This window comes from Papilio xuthus, unplaced genomic scaffold (genome assembly GCF_000836235.2).
Source record: "Papilio xuthus unplaced genomic scaffold, Pxut_1.1 DF826961.1, whole genome shotgun sequence".
Lineage (NCBI taxonomy): Eukaryota > Metazoa > Arthropoda > Insecta > Lepidoptera > Papilionidae > Papilio > Papilio xuthus.
The window spans coordinates 6,823,319-6,843,294 of NW_013531688.1; the positions used below are offsets into that span (position 1 = coordinate 6,823,319).

The window sequence follows — 19,976 nt, forward strand, 5'->3', positions numbered from 1 at the left end:
TATACCAGACCCATTACATAAGCAAAATGTCTTGATAAATGCATTTGTAAAACATGCATTCTAAAGTCACAAGTTACTTCAAGTAATCAATAAAGTAGTTTAGTCTAGCCCGGAGCCACGCTGGTCCAGAAAATTATATGTAATTAATATGAAAGCCAGAAAACCTGAACATTTAGCAAAAAGCATAGTTGCAACTGGTATTAAGATAAAAGTTATATTTAATAAAGGAAATACAGAAACAGGTATATTCATGAAAGATCATAACAAAAATAAGGAAACGCACAAACACTAACAATTATTGTAAACATGATTCATAAAGATAACCTTTTATAAGAGACTGAAATTGAGATTCAGGTTAAATTGACGAAATTCCACGCCATCAGCCAATACAGAGACGTGAGTGCGTTGTCAATAGAGTACAGTGTGCTCCATACAGCCAACAGTCACGTAATGTTATCCAATTTCCGATTTATGCTCGCTACATTTTTTTATTCAAAGCTTTTTTATCAACATTTAATACTTTATTGCCTGTTGAACTACATTGATTCATATGACAGAATGTATGTACGACATTTTCATGTTTATTATTGTAATATTTATGCATGATACCGAACGTGCACAAAAATCTGTTTGATCTAAGATGAATTATATATTTTTTTACTAAAATCCAAAATCTGGTGCACCTGGATCTTTTTATATTTTATATATTAAGATGGCAAACGAGCAACTCCCATTCCTATGGTTTCCATCCATCATCATATCCCTTTCCCATTACCATCCTTGTCATATAAGAAAAAGGTGAGGCTGGAACGGGGTTTAAAATCTTGGTTTATGTGCACTCATCAGACGAGACTAGGAAATATTTCGACTTAGCTTCTGTCTTCTGTGTGGTCGTAGTATTGCACCGGTCAAGCTGGCGCGTTTATGCAACACATGTTGTTGGCGTCTAACACTGTATCTGCAATAAGATAAAAGGATTTAAATGCGTTACCTACCATATTTAATGAGTCCATGTTGAGGAGGAGATGAATAGGAAGATTTCCCCCTTTACTTTAATTTAAAAACTTAAAAATATCAAGATAAAACTTATGACCGTAACTATGTAATAATAACGCTGTACAGGTAACAGCTTGGTACAGCCTGATGTCAGCTACTGCGTACGAATTCACCAAAGCCAATGTTTGGATCAGCATTATTTCTTTAGTAGGACATTAAGGATCGTACACACGTCGATATTGGAGATTCGGTTTCCTGAGTTACTCAATGAAATTTTATGGTGATTACAGAAGATAACATACATTCAAGAAGATTAGTACGAATACTTAGATATTATCCTTACATCACGTTTCTCTTGATGTGGACAATTACATTAAAATACAACGCTTTTGTGAGGGAGTTTGTTTTAATACTAGGGGTTATATTTACCAGTTAAAAGACTGTGTGGTAGTTGTGTAGGTCTTGAATTTGTTTCTGTGAATTTAATGTATTTATGAAGTTAATAATTTAATCTAGAACGTAACTATTATTCAAATACCACATTTCAAACATTTACGACACAAAAGCAATGTCGAGACTGGCTACACACATTCAGTTAGACTTCTTTCTTTAATCAATTTATTACCATTACATATGTGAATAGAACCTAGTAGCGACAGCACATTGTTGTTTTTTTAAACAACTGCTGCCTATGATTTTCCACAATAAACAAATGAGTAGATACGTTGCTCACCATTATGGTTCTTGTTATGGCGTTCAGAACCCGGCCACGGATCATTTCAGGCACATCTTTCTTTTACAAACACGAGCCGGTCTCGGCAGCATTTTCAAAAGGCCTTCATAAATATTTTCTAAGGCGAATTATGTCAAGTGGTCTTGAAATTTGGCAAACACTCATTTCGAGTGGCCACAGCAAACGCTCCTCAATCCAATGACATTTCCAAGTTTATGTTACGATATCATATTGTTTTGTTGTTCAGAGCTGTTGTTTACCAACATTTGAAATGTTGTGACTATGTTTTATTGTTATTATGATATGTCTCCTCTATTTCCTCGCTTCTATTGGGTAATTTTTACTACAGTATAGATTATAGTTGATACTTCCTTTCTTTAAAGATTCTTTATTACAAAAATGTTATCAGGAATTTCATTATTTACTACTACCTTTAAATATATTCTAGTTCTTAGACAACTTCAAATATTTGATTTTAATATTATTTACAGTGCCGACGTCGGACGTGCAGGGAGTGCTGGGCAAGAAGGCGTCACTTCCGTGCGACATTCAGCCGCTGCACGCTGACGACGCCGTCGTCATGGTGCTCTGGTTCAAGGAGTCCGACGGGGAACCACTTTACAGGTCAGTGCAATTATTGGCACTGTGTCTACTTTCTCTACGATTGCTACAAAAATCTCTTGTTGCCCACAACACATATGAGTGAGACATAAATCAATCTGTTGGACGACTTACATACATACATGACTTACTACATGGCAGTAAGTCGCCATCTGTGATTAATTCACTAAGGGATATTCGTAATATTTAAGTTGTTGTTCTGCTCACAGTTACGACATCCGTGGTCGTTCGTACACGCAGCCGAAGCTGTGGTCATCGCCCACGGTGTTCGGCAACCGCGCCTTCTTCCGCGGTGGTGCCACGCCTGCTGTCCTCATGATCGACAATGTAGCTGCCGTCGATGCTGGCGTCTACAGGTGTCGAGTTGACTTTAAGAATTCACCTACCAGAAATCTTAAAGTAAACTTTAGTGTTATAAGTAAGTATAATTATATTTATAAACGATTGAAACAAATATGTCATCTGTTTAGTTTAATTTACTATTATTTAAATTCATTTTGGATTCATCAGAATAATAAATTTACAAAATCTTGAAGATTTCACGATGCAATTGTATGAAAATCTATGTATATTCCTGTGTGTACAGGAATTTTTGAAAACATTAATAACATTCTCAAGTTTTTTGCTACAGAAAATAATTACAGTTGTTTTGCATGACTGAGAATAAATCCAGCATTTTCTTGTAATAAAAACTAACACGTACGTGTTAACTTTGGCCGCAGTCCCGCCGAGCAGGCCGACGATTTACGACGCGAAGCGCAGAGACAGGACCAAACTAGTAGAGCCTTACAACGAAGGATCTAATGTTTTACTCATTTGCGAAGTGGAAGGAGGTTAGTAAATTTTTAACGACCCAGTAAAAGTTTCCATTAGATCTTAACACGTTACACACATAGTAAACATTTCTTTAGGAAAAAATAATTGCAGCTAAAGATAGAAGAGAAAGTTAAATAATTATTTGTGATCCGTCATTTTTACAATTTTATCAGATGACCATCTATTTCCTTAAATGCACAAGCGTTTACTACCTTGACATAAGTCTTGCAATGTTAAGCATATAAACGACAATTACATTAGTTCACTATTGAATTAGAAAGTCGGACGGACCTTAACAACAACGTTATTTCCGAAATCAAACCATCATTATGTGTTTAGATTAGATATTGAATTCACATAAGCTTTGCATTCAAATGTACCGTTGAAAAGTACGCTGGGGATAATATTAAAATAGCTATACATAATCATAAATCAATTGCTAAGGAAATATCTGTGACAATGATAAGTAAAAATAAATGTAAATATTTGGTAATAAATGTTAAATATGTACTGTATACATGGATTTAAAATTCTTACTCTATCTTAATGTCTTAGGTTACATTTCATATGATTTCAATAACGCTTAAAGATGTTCCTGAACTCTGATGAGCGTTTATTCTTCGAAGTAAAAGTGTAAAAGTCTTCGCGGGTAAAACCATCAATCTTTGTAACGATTGCCCGATTTCTCTATCAAATTGTTTGATGGATCATTTTTTATTTTCCGCGATTAGTGTTGCTACTACCGATTGACATACCACTAAGTGTATATTGATTTTGTTCACTTCTAATATCAAAAATAATTTTCACAGTTAAGGATCACATCTTTATAAGTAAAATTGTCAAATATTTGCACCATTCATTTGAGATTTATTGCCTGGTGCCATAAATTTTGTAACCAACTTTTGTTTAGTCACCAACAGAAAATTCCATAAACAAAAGTATAGCAAGCATAATCACGAGGTAATGAGGTAGCACTAGTAAAAATAAACAACTCTTTTATTATATATTTGTGACTGAATATGCGGAATTCTTATAATAATAATTTATACATGTTTATGGGACATTGAAACAGTAACACTATTGCCACCCACTGTCTTTGTTTTCTTATCATTTACGACTCGCCATTGTTTCAATCTCGGACACCTCGAATGGATAATAAATAAAAGTAGTTGTAACGTGAATATAATAGGATGGTAATGACATAGGGCTTACGTTTCTATGATCGATTGAACATCATTTTTGGTCAATTTATTAAGGTGTGGAAACACTGCATAACTTTCTGTAACATGTACAAATATTCGAAATATAGATAGAAAAGGAAAGCATTATATTCAATTTTTCTAAATATTTCTTATTATTTGTTCACACTTAAATTTTTCAATCGATCCTTTTCCATTTACTCAAGTTAAAAAAATCTTTAAGACACTAAGCAAAATTTAATAAGGTTAACCTCATTAAATATTTTAATATTATCTAACTTTCGAATCCTTTTAATTTTATACAAAAAAAAAACGAGTTCACCAAATAATTTCAAAGTTTCTAATTATTTAAATTCTTGACTGCCCAATTTATTAATTTTGACCCTAAAACAAACTGTATAAAATTTGGTTTAAGTAATAAAATCGCTTGAAAGCCAATTAACAATATTAAAGTAAATCTTTCAGAGTTCAGTTACTTTAAAAAATTTAAAGAGTTAAGATAACAGTAATTTGGTTCAAGACTTACTAACCTCTACGCAACAATATTCATTATCCAGGGGGAAAATTAATAATCTTGCATACATCAAGAATGATTGTTTTCTACTGGTTGCTTCAGATAGTTTTAGAAAATTAGATTTTAATTAACACAAGTTCGAACAGTAATATAATCGCTTATAATCCAAAGCGGTAGGAAGATGTTACGATCATTTATCGCCTTGTGCTGCACTTCTCGCTTCTTCTAGATCCATAAATCTATTAATTTACCCGTCTGTTAAGTATTTCCTTATCTATGATTCCTATCATCAGATATTATGTGTTTTTTCAATTCCTAGGTGTACCAAGACCGAGGGTGACGTGGTACTTGGAGAACGTGGTGATAGACGACTCGTACGAGCAGCGCTCCGACGGCATCACTATAAACACTCTGACATTCCCCAACGTGGGTAGACAGCATCTTAACGCGAGGCTCGTCTGTCAAGCTTCCAATACTAATCTAGCGCCGCCTGAAACCAAAGTACTGATCTTAGATATAAATTGTAAGTATTGCTGTAGATAAAATGATAGATAAATAAAAAAAGAGAAAAGATATGTTACTGAGGATAAATATATTTACGACATAGTAGGACTTATACATGGAAAATTAATTAACAAAACCCTTTATTGTTGTCTGAATTACGATGTCACGTACTATGAATTATTATAATATTTTATTATTCTTTACAAACGGAAGTGATTAGTGAGGTAACTTGCATTTAATTAGTATTCAAATATGCAACATGTAACATTAACAGCGTGACACGTGCTGTAATAAACTTATTCACAACACTAATGTCATTACAACTGACGGGTAACAGAGCAATATGATCGATTATGTGTTTAAAAGTTTAACATAATGTTAAATTATGCCTTAACTAACTTTACATCTTGTTGTTCTTTTTGGAGTATCAATAGAAGAATTGTTTTCATTTATCTGTATGATGTTACCAGTTATGCTACGCCTATTAACATAAAATTAAGTAAATTAAACATTCATGTTTTATTGCAGTAAAACCGATTACGGTAACGATATTAACGAAAGAAAAGCAAGTGTCCGCGGACAAGAGGTACGAGGTGGAGTGCAAGACGACCGGCTCGCGGCCCGAGGCGACTGTCACGTGGTGGAAAAACAATAGACAACTCAAGCGAATGGCGAAAAACGTGAGCGACGTCTTTGTCTATCCGCACTTCTCCATTGTCTTAATTAATAGATTCCTTTCCACTTTTTCCACGAACCATAATGACTGTGTCGTCCTGTCCTTCATTGTTTCAATGTTTTTGCGAATATAAGGTCGTTACTGCGGCTTCTTTCGCGATGTCGTCTCCCTTTTTGTTGCTTTCTTATCGCTTTGTTTCCTTTTTGCGAAACTTTGAATGGAGAGTCGCTTTTTGAAGTCTTTGTTTTGAGTGCGGCGCTTTTTTGAACGCTTCTTTATTTTTTTAAGATTTATTTTATTTTTGTGTACAATTGTAACTTTTTATTCAAGTTCTTTTTTAACTGCTGTTTGTTTAAGTTAAAAAATTTACATCTTGATTTAGGTATTTGTAAGGAGAATGTCGATGTTATGTGATAGCTAGCTTATGTGCCAGATGTATTAAATAAAAAAAATCGACCAGACAAAATCCATAAATATTAATTGCACTAAATCTAAGTTAGTGACTTAATTTTGAAGTTCAGTATCATTTGCTAGTTCTCTGAGAACAACGAAACGCTGAGTGTGCTGAGCCTGGTGCCGGCTGTAGAAGACGACGGACGTCAGCTGACCTGCCGCGCGGAGAACAAGCATATACCTGACTCCGCTATTGAGGACAAATGGAGACTCAATGTACACTGTAAGTAGATATACTGTAATAAAAACGAATCTTAATAAACAAATCCAAATTGTCCAAAAAACCAATTATTTCTATCACTTTTGACAGCGCCGGCCTATTGCTAAATACATTTTACAACCACGATCAAGATTACTAAAGTTTGAATCACAAAATAATTAAAAAGAATTCGTGGCCGCGGAATGAATTCGATACTTCCCGAAAAAGATTTTAATAAATCTCTGGAGATGACACGTCGACCACAAAGATTGAGGACGAACTTGTCGTACTACTCGAGATAATCCTCAAACTCCGAGATATTAATAATTTGTTCCTTCTCAACTTTATATTGCTTCATAAATTTTAATTAAATGCTCTTGCTGGATTACGGACGAAAATAAAATTTGCTCGATGTGGTTTTATCTACATCTCCAGAAATATTATCTGACGGCCGAGTGACAGGGAACATAGATTAGGGAAATGTCTACATAAAAGTCGTATATACTTTTCTTTGTAGTACGCATACCCAAATGTTACAGCTGCAACTGCGAATATTAAACCTTTGTTAAAATTGTGAGAAATATATTTGCCCTCGACAATACCTTTGACAGGTCATCAGTGCCTCGTTTAAACTTTGATTACGTCTGCACTAATTAATGACTATTATAGTTTGAAAATTTTAAGTTTTGTTCAAATCAAAACTTTAATTGTATTTCATTTTGTCAACCCCTCTTAATTACTTTGAATTTTGTTTAATTTTCGTTGTCAGTAATGTCCAATTAAAAACAAATAAAATAGCAATAAATTTGAAAGCCGATTATCAAGTACTAGGTCAGAATGTCCATGTAAGATAAGTTTCAAAAGCCTTTTATATAGCCAGTTTAATATAAAGTAACGTCGTATTCCGTCAAGTCACATAAATGAACAATAGGTTGTCCCTGAGAGGATAAAGCATTTTAATCAAATCGTCTTGTTACAGATGTGCCTATCGTTGATCTCAAGATGGGATCCAATTTGAACCCTAACGAGATAAAGGAAGGGGACGACGTTTACTTCGAATGCACGGTGAAAGCGAATCCCAAGACACACCGATTGGTTTGGTTTCATGATGTAAGTTTGTGGATTTTAATTTTTTTTTAACCTTCGACCCCTTTCGATTTTATTCTACTATTGGGAACTCGCAGCTGTTCCAACTTTTCTATTTTGACAACCCTGAACTTTATCTTTCACCATCGTTGAACCCCATCTGGCCCTTCGTGGATCCTAGGACATTAACCTGGACATATCTGGGTGTCACTATTAATCGTTTATCAGTAACCTTAGTAATTCTTTTGTAAATTACTTTTATTATCTTCTATAAAAAGCAAAATGTATGTTACGAGTATGATTAAATTTGGTACTGCAGTGAGATAAATTCTTTGCATATCTCTCTTAGTCGTAAACAGCGCAATATACTGGAGCAGTCGAGCAATATCCAAGTATTCGCTATAACGAGTCTCGTAGATCAGTTTCTCAGTGTACCAGCTGTTTATTTAATTTAGTACTAACTAAGGTGTCGGAATTATTTACGGCATATTTTGCGAACTATCTTCATACTTAAATGTATTCTTGACTTGTTTCATGAATTCACCAAGACGGTCATAGTTGTACGTCTGCAATTTTTTTTTATTTGGACGCTTAATCTGATAATTTGTTAATAAGGAATTGTTAAGTTAGGCAAATGCTTGTTTAAAATTAGCACCTGTCGACTTGTGTACAATGTTTTATCAATTTCGTTTGTTCTCAGAACTCCGAGATCTTCCACAATGAGGCGTTGGGTGTGATTCTGAGCGCACAGAGCCTGGTGTTGCAGAGCGTGACGCGGCGCGCAGCCGGCGACTACGCCTGTATGGCCGCCAATAGCGAGGGCAAGGGCACCAGCAACCCCGTCACGTTGCAAATACGATGTAAATATCTGAATTCTTAATGTTTTATTAGATTAAATGAAAGAGACGAATTTTATAGAGTGTGAATAATTTTATTTGCTAACTGTAGAGTCGTAACGTATACGATGCCGTATTCTCAGGACGAACTTTATGAGGTTAAATGCGTCAACATTTGCAACACAGTCGACTATTTAGCGGTGCAATCCTTGAAAAAAACGTCACCGCGATAGTATTTCCGTAAAAGCACTTAACACCGCAAACTCTGAATCGCAGTGCAATTTCGAAGGTAATACCGGCAAATACTAGGCTGAGGCGGAACTAGCGGCGCACTCCCGCAAAGTGGCGTTAAGTGTGGAGCGAGAGCATTACCGGAGATTGCGCGGATACATTGCCGCGCCGCTAACTGAGAATTATATCGCCAGCTTACTCAGCCCGCAATGCATATAACGTAATAAAATTTTACAGCGGACAGTTGCGACGCTAACAGATAAATAAAAGCATTTATTGTCGGAATTCAAAGCAGTTAAACTATACAATTTATAACCTAGAACGTCTTGAAATTTATACAACAAAGGGGTCGTTTACTAAAATTATTAATTTGTTAAATGGATTCTGTTTTCACGGAATGTTGCGACAATTCGTTTCGTCGTCTACAATAAATATGTTTTTATTGCTCACAGTTTCTCACGCTGTCCTGATATATTGGAATTGTTTTTGAAAATAAAATGTATTTATTATTTTTTAAAGTCCCCAAACATCGAAAGTTTCACTGAGGTCTAGACTTGTGAAAGAAATATTTTTGAATTCATAGTTTCTTTGTATGTCGGTTATAAAATAAAAAAAAACATTAAAAAATATCGTAAAAAGTCAATTACTTCGTCAGCCGGGATTTGGCGATTATTTAGGGGTTGCGCATTGCGGACATTTAAGACCTTTTCATTTACCAAATAAACCTCTTTTTTAGGGAGATAAATAAACATACAAATTATAATATTAAAGGTTTACTTATCGCCCATTAACGATATAGATAATCGCTTAAACATCGGTCATGTTTAATCTTATAAGTTAGTTGTTCATGTGACAGAAAATGCAATTTACCCGCTGAGCGGTTCAGAAACTCACAACGTCGGTTAACCAGATGTCTCTGGAGGCATTAATTTTCTAATTAAACTGCCTGCACACAGTAATTATCTTAGGGAAGTAACGCAGCCTCTTAAGCGCCGTGATTATTCTACAAAGTAAGTGCTCCATCAATCTCTGCGTCTCTGATAATTTATTCCGTTGTTTTAAGGAATTCCGGCAATTCTTCGACCGCTACAGCCTTGGTGAAGTGTGCATCTAGTTTTATAACGAGCCCTTGTTAAACGTCGTATTGTTAGCATGGAATTGCTTTATTGGAGTTTTAGTTGTTGTTTTGAATAGTTTCTGGTTTAGTTATTGTGATCATTGAATTCGTTTTATATTGTTCGATGATGTTTATTATTCATGGTTATCGAGTTGATACACTGCAGTTGTTTGTTTCGGAACAATGAGTAGTAATTGTTGATAATTGTATTCAATAAAGTTAAACAGTAATGGCTGAATGTTTGAGTTAATACGGAATACTAATGGAATCGAGAATTTAACAAAATCTCTACTTTTGGTCTACAACTTCTGGACTCCTTGTACCTTGTCCTTGAACTCCGTACAATTTGAATAGATAAGATTTTTAGTTGTTTAATTTAAAGTATGTTGTACTCAGATGCCCCCGTGTGTGCGGAGAGGAAAGATAACGAGCTATACGGAGCATTGAAGCACGAGACAGTCTCGCTGCACTGCGCTGTCGACGCCAACCCAGCGCTGGTCTCCTTTCATTGGACATTCAACAACTCAGGGGAACAGACTGACTTACCGCCCAGGTACCCGACTAACTTTAAAGATATCCCAAAGTACATGCTCGATTCACTTGCATCAAAAAAAACTTAAAAAAGGTTTTACTCTTATGCTGCTTCCACATATATTACCTATTAAAATGTATGTATTTAAAAAGTCCGTAATATCAGCGTTTTGAATATAATTAATGGTGTTTTTAATTTTACAATTTCTTTGTATTTTGTTTGGTAACCATAAATATTCACGTTGATTAATCGAGGGAGAAAAGCTTTTTAAGAAAACTTTCATCTATACGGAGGCTATCTTTTTTGCATTCTTGATTAACTTCCACAAAGTTGAATAAGAATGATCGAAGCTTCTAAAAGGAGTCTTAAATGTGAATACTTTATTTTGCGATGCAAGATAGAGCACGTTTCCTCTTAGGATAATAACTAATCGTAATTCAATTTGTTCTTCAAAATTTACTTTTATACTGGCAAGTAAAAGGTAATAGTGAAAAACAAGAACGGCATGGATCTTGCTCAAATTTGGTACAGCTATAGAACATAGTCTGGAAGAACACATAAGCTACAATTTTTTTTTATTTAATTCTGTACGGGCGGCGTCGCAGGTGAAACCTTGTATATAGTAAAAACGAATAATTTTTTGTACTCGTTTTCGTTAAAAATTTAAATATTTTTTTGATCGATCTAATATTAATTTAGTCGTAACCAAATGTATATTTCTTATGATATAGATTATACAACAGCCACGGTAACATTTCGACACTCAACTACACGCCGACCAGTGATATGGAGTATGGAACGCTGGCTTGCTATGGCGAGAATTCTGTAGGCCAGCAGAAGGTGCCCTGTCTCTTCCAGCTTGTCATTGCTGGTATGTTTTGTCACCTGTCAGATCGAGTATTAAACGCAACATATGAAGCTAGGAAAAAGTTCAATAATTAGTTCAATCAAAAAAATTTACAAGCTTATATTACATTTCTACTTCAAGTTTAGAAATTAATTTTTGTGGTTTGGTTTAACTTTGTTAAAAAAATTTCTGGTATATCTGAGATTAAAAATAACAATATTTTTAACAAAACCTTTGTGAACACTTTAATCTGTGTATCATGTTAATGTTCATATAATTTTTGTAGTCCACTTTAAACGTAAAGAAACTAATAGTCGTCTTCCGAGGGCACTTTGTTACGTCGCTGCGCCGGCGAAGTAATTAAATGTAATGCGCTCCTTGCCGCTACTACTGCTAAAATTAAAATCTGCTTTATTATAAAAAAGAAATTTTAATTAACATAGACTATTAAACAAATTATCTGAATAGAAAATTGCTATAAAATTACCACTAATGGATGATTGCAATTTTGTAATACAGGAAGATATTCCCAATTCTATGCACATTTTGAACAGCCATCATAATTTCATAATTATTTTGTATACGACGTAGGTCGGCCGCTTCAACTGCAGAACTGCTCTGTGGCGAACCAGAGCGTAGACGCGCTGTATGTAGAGTGCGTGGAAAGCTTCGACGGTGGCCTGCCGCAGACCTTCCTGCTGGAGCTGTTGGAACTGCCTTCCCTTAAGGTCAGCTTTACAAAATTAGACAGATAAGTAGCTTAACAGAATTAGAAGAGTGCTATCTTAACATGATAGAAGTTGAGTGTGACAAAGTAAATTCTTTTGTTTTATGGTCGGATAAAAGAAAGTGGGCCTTCACATTTATAATCTGATTAACGTTTTTTTGTCTCTGTCTCTTTAATTGAGTATAACTTCAATTGGTCAGTCAAATTCTTTTACAAAAGATATCCTTACTAGTTTGAAAATTACCTTTAGGTGCGCTACAACGTATCGACGAGCCGCAGTCCGCCATCATGGGAGGTGCGTGGTCTGCCTGCGGGCGCGCGCTACCGGCTCGACCTGTACGCTGTCAACGCCAAGGGCCGCAGTGACGTCACCACTATCGAGACCGTCACGCTCCGGGGTCAGGCCAAGTACACTGGTTAGTAGTTCATTTTTGAATAATATAAATTTTCCCCAATCTCTACATATAACGAATATCCAGTTTTTGAATTTTCGGAACCACTTGACAAGTTTTGACGAGACTTTAACAGGAAGGTAGCTTTAAATTCGGCGCTGACAAATTCATCATCATCATTCCTCCTTCTTACAGTAGCTTTCTAGCTCTTTATCTCCGTAAGCACCAAATATTTTTTCTTGAAGGACGGAAACACTTATCTACGTCTCTTTTACTATTATTTAAGCCCTAAAAACTTGAAAACCACTGACGTACTTTTAATATTACCTTCTAGAGTTTCATATTATTTATTACAATACTCAATAATCACGGACAATTTGTAAGTAGCAATAAAATAAATCACCAACAAAAACTCCCACAGCGATGTCTGATAACCGCCAACATAAGTTTAGTTCACGCTTAAAATATTTATATTGTGTGTGGAGCGGCAATATCACGATACTGAGCACGTAACTTGCGGCCGCGGGTCACGCCAGCCGCAATAGACGACTTCATTCTGTGCCAATCAAACATCAAAAAAAGAATAACATCATGTGTACCAAACATGTCCTTTTATGACACCAAGATACAGATGAAGCGGCTACATAATCTACCATAACCATTCAGAATAAGAACTTAAGGTAGAGGAGACACAGACTTCGTAATTCTGCAGTACTTTTGATACTGGGTTTTCGCTGAAGAATTATTATTTACCAATATATTGACATAGAATTTCTTATTTTTCCTGTAAACACTAATTTCTAATTTCTGTATGCATTTTTCAGTAGTGAAACATCTACTGCCATCGCTATTCTTTCGCGTCACACCTCGACTTAGGTTACTAGTGTGTCATAACCCTTATTTTGCAATAAAGTAAACAATTACATGCTGTAACGCCAAGCTTATTTAACTTTTGCTAACTACACGTGTTTACTAAAAAGTAAAAACACTATAAAATCGTTTCATGAAATCCGTACTATAAATAGTGCAATTTAAAGTGTTGCTGCAGTGAACTAAGCCATTCGCTTTGCGTGTCGTTCAGAATTGGCAGGCGATCGTGTGCGAGGCTCTCTCTTAATACTTCCAACATTGCGGATATTTATTATTTAACACGGCATTAAGCCATTTTGCATATCGCACGGAAACACTCGCAGAAATAAATTCTTCTTGAAATAGTGACTCTAGTGAAATATGCTGTAAATCTACAACTTAGATTTCTTTAATTTAACGCTGTCTTTCTAATAAATATACAATGATTATTATCAATTGTATTTTCACAAGATTATTAACAGAAGACTGGTAGTTTTAGTCAGCGTCGAGAAATTACTCTGATTTGAAATTAAAATCCATCCATCTATCTTGTTTATACAAATATGTAAATGAAATTTTTAACATGAAAAGATATTTAGGTAAAATAAAGCAACCCTCTTTGTGTTGAATAGAGTGTAATTAAAATTTATGTTTGAAAATAACATACGCTCGACATAATTGTTCTCGATTAGCGGCCGCGCGACCTAATGTTACAAATTTGCATATTAATGGAATGTGCCCGCGCTGTATGGGAGACGTAAATCAACTTAGCTTTTGGCAACAGGAATACAATATCTCTTCACGAATCATGCGGACGAGATGAGGGATATTAATATTAACAATGATAGACCCCGAATAAGTATCAACCGATGCGAATGTTCCAGCTCTATGAGTAAAATGTAACAATCAAGATAACGGACGCGTGAAGTTTTCTACGCTTTGTAGGAGGAGTAAGGTGTCGTGGATCCGACTGTTCCCCTTCGTTACAAAGCTGAAAAGAATTTGACGGGTTGGACTCCTAGAAAACTTAATACAATCTTTGCTACATTGCAATATTAGGTTCTTAGTATTAGTTTTCAAGATTCCTCTTCATGTTATGTTGTCTGTGCAGGCGAGAGCAGCGCGCTTGGCATGTCTCCGGTACTCGCGTCGGTGGCGGCGATGTCGGCGTTGCTGGCCAGCGCGGTCTGCGGCGCCCTCGCAGTGCTGTACCGCAGACACGCCGCGCGCCACCGGCACCTGCCCGCCAAGCACGCGCCCTTGAGGTCAGACACACATACATGTCAGTGATTTGGCTAGCCGTAGAATTGATGAAATTCGAGCGTTTACTACTAAATGTTACAATCCACGACAATTTACAGCGATCTTACGTGACAATATCCATTACTAATGAAGTAGTCTGTTAAAATAAGTTTTGTTCCACTAGCGAGGCAATGTACGGTGAGCGCGCGGGGCAGTGTCCAACGCCGGTGAAGGCGGAGCCGGCGCTGGCCAGCCCGGGTGAGGCGCGCGGTCCGCTGCTGCGCTCGCCGGACTCCAGGGAGGCGGACGACGCCGACCCTGACATCATACCTAGTCTTTATGGTTCGTAGTCATGTCTTCAATACTGTATCGCTACAATACTATAGACAATGTTGAATAATGTTGTTACTTGTTTAGAGCGGAGGCCGGTCTCTAACGGCTACATGAGTCTGCAGCGGCCGCCGACCGCCAGCAAACCAAGCAAGCCGGGCGAGGATCCCGAGCCCGACGCGGCCGGCTTCTATGCCGATCTTAGGAAAAAAGATTATAAGATACCTCTAACTAGTGTGAGTATCTTTGTCCATAAGAAACTTAACATCGAACGTGAGAAAAGATTTTAATCAGCTTTTCCCTTCCAGTCGTACCATAGCTTAGGGCGCGCGCACAAGGGTGGTGTGGCGTGCGGTGCGGGCGCGGGCGCGACGGTGACGTCATCGCTCACCGCGCACCGGTTACGTCCCGAGGTCGTGACGACGTCGCACCGCGTGCAGGAGAGCTGTATATAAAACAACACATTGGAGGCACTGCAAGACATTTTGATACCTCTTTACAATTGTCTTCTCTTCATTGGAAATGCGAATTTGCGAGTTGACAGTGTACAATATAAATTTAGTTTCTCACTTTTAGTGAATTCTTTATTAGCATATTGTTGTATAAATCATATTGCTTTGCAATGTTTTCATTCATTCAGTTTTTATTATTACATTTTTAATAGAATTCTAAAGTTCTTGGAAGTTTCTTATTCCTTCACATTTCTCTTGAATAATTCTTATATATCACGTCTTGTCTTAACAACTTTGTCATGACTTGTGCTCAATACATACATACATTGGACAATATGTTGTACATTTATTAACTTTTATATATAACATAAAATCAATATTGTCCTTGAACACAAAAATGGTTTTGTCTGAGTATAATTGAGCAAGCTATAGTCTCCGAATCATCGTCGTTTTGACACAGTGATTTTATATTATATTAATTTATATTAAAACTGAGATAAAGTAAATGAAATAGTAATAATAATAATGAGAAACTGGCGTGTTTTTATCAAGTTACTTTTTGACAATTTTACTGCAGACTTTGTTTTCTTTTAATAAATTCGCATTTATATTTTAGTAGTGTAAGTATACGACAATACATTCAAAATAATGTCCTTACAGTGCTTCCAACAAGTAAACCCCTCCGATGTACATAATCAAATACAAATAAGTACTGACTGTGTTCCTTTCATAGTTTAAACTTTTGTAAATATTGAATTTTTAAATCGTTTTATATTTAGTGTAATGTCGTTGAGTGTAAAAGCATCTGTATGTAAATAATAATTGTAAAAAAAGTTAGGTTTAACAAAATGCATGACATTGCTCAAATGTACTTGAATTTGGAACAATTGCGTAATGTTATTATATTAGAAAATATTATTTATTTTTAAAGGAAATTATTCAATTTTGACGTCCAATCCGTAAATTCATTATTAATATAATTTAAAACGTAAAGTTAATACAAATATATTTTTCATGAATACAAAACAAAGGTGAATTTTTCTATAACAAGTTAAGATTTCTCTACCGTTATTCACACCATTTCCGAATACATTACAAAATAGTAAGTCTCAGGTATTTACGGTAAATTTTATATTCTTTGCCGTATTGTTGATTTAGCTCCAACACCTATATAATGTTATAATTTCACGTGGCCGAGAAATGATTGTAGAACCGTTTAAAATGTGTTAAACTCTCACATTTTTATACAAATATTTATTTGATGACTGCTCGTGTAAAATGTATTTTAATATAATCCCATTGCATACCAACATGCACTTTCCGAAATAGTCTTCCTTTAATGTGTGCATACTTTGACAGTACAATTTGAACCTTCCTATATAAATAACACCTACTTAGTGTTTGAACTTTCGGCGGTATGTTTACAAGGCTGTTACCGATTCGGGGTTAAAAGTAACTGTTGTAACATCGCACTAACAAGACGAATAAACGCCCGTATGATTGATGCGCACAACAAATCTTCCGAGCTAAAGTTACCGTCGAGTGATCCGAAAGAAATTTAAATGTGCGGCCACTAAAACAGCGATTCTAATGATTATGGATTTTTTAAGAAATATAACAGATTTGTTGTATTAGTTTTGATGCCTCAATCTTGTTACGTTCACAAATTACTTCTTTTTAACTCACTTTAATAATGCCAGGAAATATATCACGAAATGAATACGACGTTATTAGAATCATTTGCAGAATTTTAATTTTTTAAAAACAAAAACAAAATACACTCTATGACTTTTCATTGAATATGTCTGTAACGCTAGTTTCGTGGCTTTGTGCAACGCCTCCGCGGCCACACGCGAAGTGTCGTTAAATCGAATGACAACATTTATCTGCCGTTAGCGCCGCGATCAGTTCTCTGCCATCAGTTCCCCGCGATCAATTCCCCGTCGCTCGTGCGAGTTCCCTTCGAGTTACGACTCTTCACTCGCTCATTTGTCGGGCCGACACGGAATTCGAGCAGTGTTACCGATGTTTATAGGTTCGTTATTCGACGACATTCGATGCTCCATTACCATTGTAAACGGTTGGCGTTGAGTGGCCGTGTACCGAGCGGTTCTCGGAACTGTTGTTGTAATACATTTTCGACTCGATTCGAATTCGAAGATCAAACGATCCCTGGTTACCCTCGTTTTATAATTCAAACATGTCGGGGCACGTTTGACCGGCCATTATGCTCACACTCGTTGTGTACACAAAATTATTTCAATAATAACACAGCATGTGGCTAATATTATAATAATCGTAACATATTTTTGTACTGGCGACAAATAAATTTAATGTTTGTAAAGTCGGTCCATAGTCGGCGCCAAACTTTATTTCAATTTTCAAATTTCTTATATGAACATTTTTACATTTCAAGTATTGCTTTCTCAGAAATTGTGTGTTAACATTTATATTTTGAAACATTTAAAATTATAACTTGTGTAATAAAAGGAATGTTGTTATTACATCTTTTAGCTGCTATTAAATTAATCCAAAGATAAATAGATCAGTTACGTTTATAATAAAGTTGTCGGAGCTTCTAACAGAATTGTTTTAATCTGATTACGTCTAGAGGATGTGCTTCTTTAGCTGAATGTAAAACTTTTGAATTAAATTATAGGACGGGAGTTAATTACATTCGATTCTTAGAATTTTGTGTGGAACCAGCCTTAGTTTATAGAAGTACATTAATTTCATAGAGAGATTTAATAAAATTCAAGACAAAAAGAGATTTAGCAATTTTATTTATTACATAAAAGGAAAAAAGTATTATAATGTATGTTGAAATTATTGTATATAATGTATAAATTGTAAATAGATAAATCTACGTTTAAAATCTAGTCTAATTTAGATAATACGGTGCTAAGTATTGTACATTAATAAAAAAAGAAATAATTTGTTAGTGTGCGTCAATTGTCAACTGTCTCATACAAAGTATGGGGACTGAATGTTGTTGATAAAAGTTGAAGAAGATAAAAAAAAAACGAAAGATTGTTTCTTGTAAATGTTTCCAAATACAATGTCGAGCATTTATTATTATCGTTTTATTTCAATTACCCAAATTATATTATATTATATTATACAAAATTACATATCTTAAATACTACTCTTAATTGATATTTTCATATATTATTTAATAAAAAAAATAGGGTTTGAATATAAATTATTATTAGTTGTCTAACTTCAGAGCTGAGGCTCGATAAGGCAAAATATTCCTTAATTTCCTAACAATTAATTGTATCAAAGGGCTGTTATTAATTTGTTCTACGAACGATTCAAACCGATTTCTGGAATCTGACGTTTCCAATTATTTCTCCTTTGTGTAGCGACCATCTTTAACAGAAAAATCAATTGATTGTGGAACGTTTCTTTGAATAATTGCTAAGAAATAAAATAAAGCAATTTCCTACAGTCGGCATCGTGTTATGATGACAAAGATTATTAGAAATACAATTAGTAAGCATATAAGCAAGTATCAATAAACTAGGTCCGAGTACATAAAAGAAAACATGTAAATTACTGTCTAACTTGTTGCAGATCATATTCCACTTAATTGAAATTATATTATATGAAAGAATTACACTCGGTAGACATATTCCATCTACCCTCATGACTAGAATAGACCTTAATAGTTTTTTTTCTAAATGACAAACGTTCAAAACACAGTAAGTGATCCTAAGACATATTCAAAAGTTGTTCATCACAATTAAATAGAATTTATACGGGACCCCACAGCGGACACAACGTGTTGGTATAACGTTACGTTTGTTTTATTATAAAGGGCAACGTTTAACTTACAATTAATGTTATCCGAACAATGTATCGTATGATTTATACGTTTAAAAATACATTGAACAAATATGTAGAGGTCGTTACAAAACTGATGGGCTTTAATGTGTCCTCGTGGATTATACTGGGTGTTAGGTAACATCAGATTTCATCCAATAAAATGATCGGTCTTGCCATTGGTTACTGAGATATATGAGTCTTTTTATAAAACATATCGTCATCCCTGTCATTATATTTAACAAAACAGAGATACCAATATGTTTTAAACAGGGATTTTGGCCTCAGAACTCCACGGTTAGTTAAATAGTTATGTGAGTCAATGAAAAACCAAAGTCTAGTTACCTACAGACTTTTCTGATGTTAATTGCCCGACATCCGAAACACCCAGGCTTATAATTACCAAGTTAGTCGTTACAATTGCTGCCCCTAACATGGTTATAAGCAATAAAAAGTGCTAATACATTTTAATAATGTGTACCGAAAACCCTTAAAGGCATTTAACTTTTGTGTCTCCAATTAGGTTTTTTCGACAACCTGTAGAAAACCTAAACGTAAAATTAGACAATACATTGTAACCTTGTATACGAATGTATAATGAAACACACACACACACACAACTCACGCCTGTAACTCGAAGGGGTCGGCAGAGACCTCGGACCTCAATTTGGCATGGCCAAACGAACCTACGCAATCCACTTTTCGCCCTTGCGGGAGACTAAACGTGACGAGTGGCGAGCCGCGTGGCCGCTTTTTTTCTCTCAGAAATTCACACATATCTTTAAATCACTTTAGATGA

General features: G+C 35.3%; 1 protein-coding gene across 1 annotated transcript in view; it reads left to right on the forward strand.

Moving 5' to 3' along the window:
• The window catches only part of LOC106120011 (uncharacterized), a 132,077-nt gene extending 115,823 nt beyond the window's left edge, over positions 1–16,254 (forward strand). Inside the window, exons 5-20 of the mRNA XM_013315165.1 lie at positions 2,221–2,353; positions 2,560–2,768; positions 3,073–3,183; positions 5,199–5,402; positions 5,912–6,063; positions 6,594–6,735; positions 7,691–7,821; positions 8,498–8,657; positions 10,378–10,534; positions 11,245–11,384; positions 11,952–12,088; positions 12,338–12,503; positions 14,440–14,593; positions 14,755–14,912; positions 14,988–15,136; positions 15,209–16,254. Of these exons, the coding sequence (XP_013170619.1) occupies positions 2,221–2,353; positions 2,560–2,768; positions 3,073–3,183; positions 5,199–5,402; positions 5,912–6,063; positions 6,594–6,735; positions 7,691–7,821; positions 8,498–8,657; positions 10,378–10,534; positions 11,245–11,384; positions 11,952–12,088; positions 12,338–12,503; positions 14,440–14,593; positions 14,755–14,912; positions 14,988–15,136; positions 15,209–15,355 (2,450 nt within the window). The 3' untranslated portion in view covers positions 15,356–16,254. The remainder of the gene's footprint in view (positions 1–2,220; positions 2,354–2,559; positions 2,769–3,072; positions 3,184–5,198; positions 5,403–5,911; positions 6,064–6,593; positions 6,736–7,690; positions 7,822–8,497; positions 8,658–10,377; positions 10,535–11,244; positions 11,385–11,951; positions 12,089–12,337; positions 12,504–14,439; positions 14,594–14,754; positions 14,913–14,987; positions 15,137–15,208) is intronic.
• Positions 16,255–19,976: the final 3,722 nt, after the last annotated feature.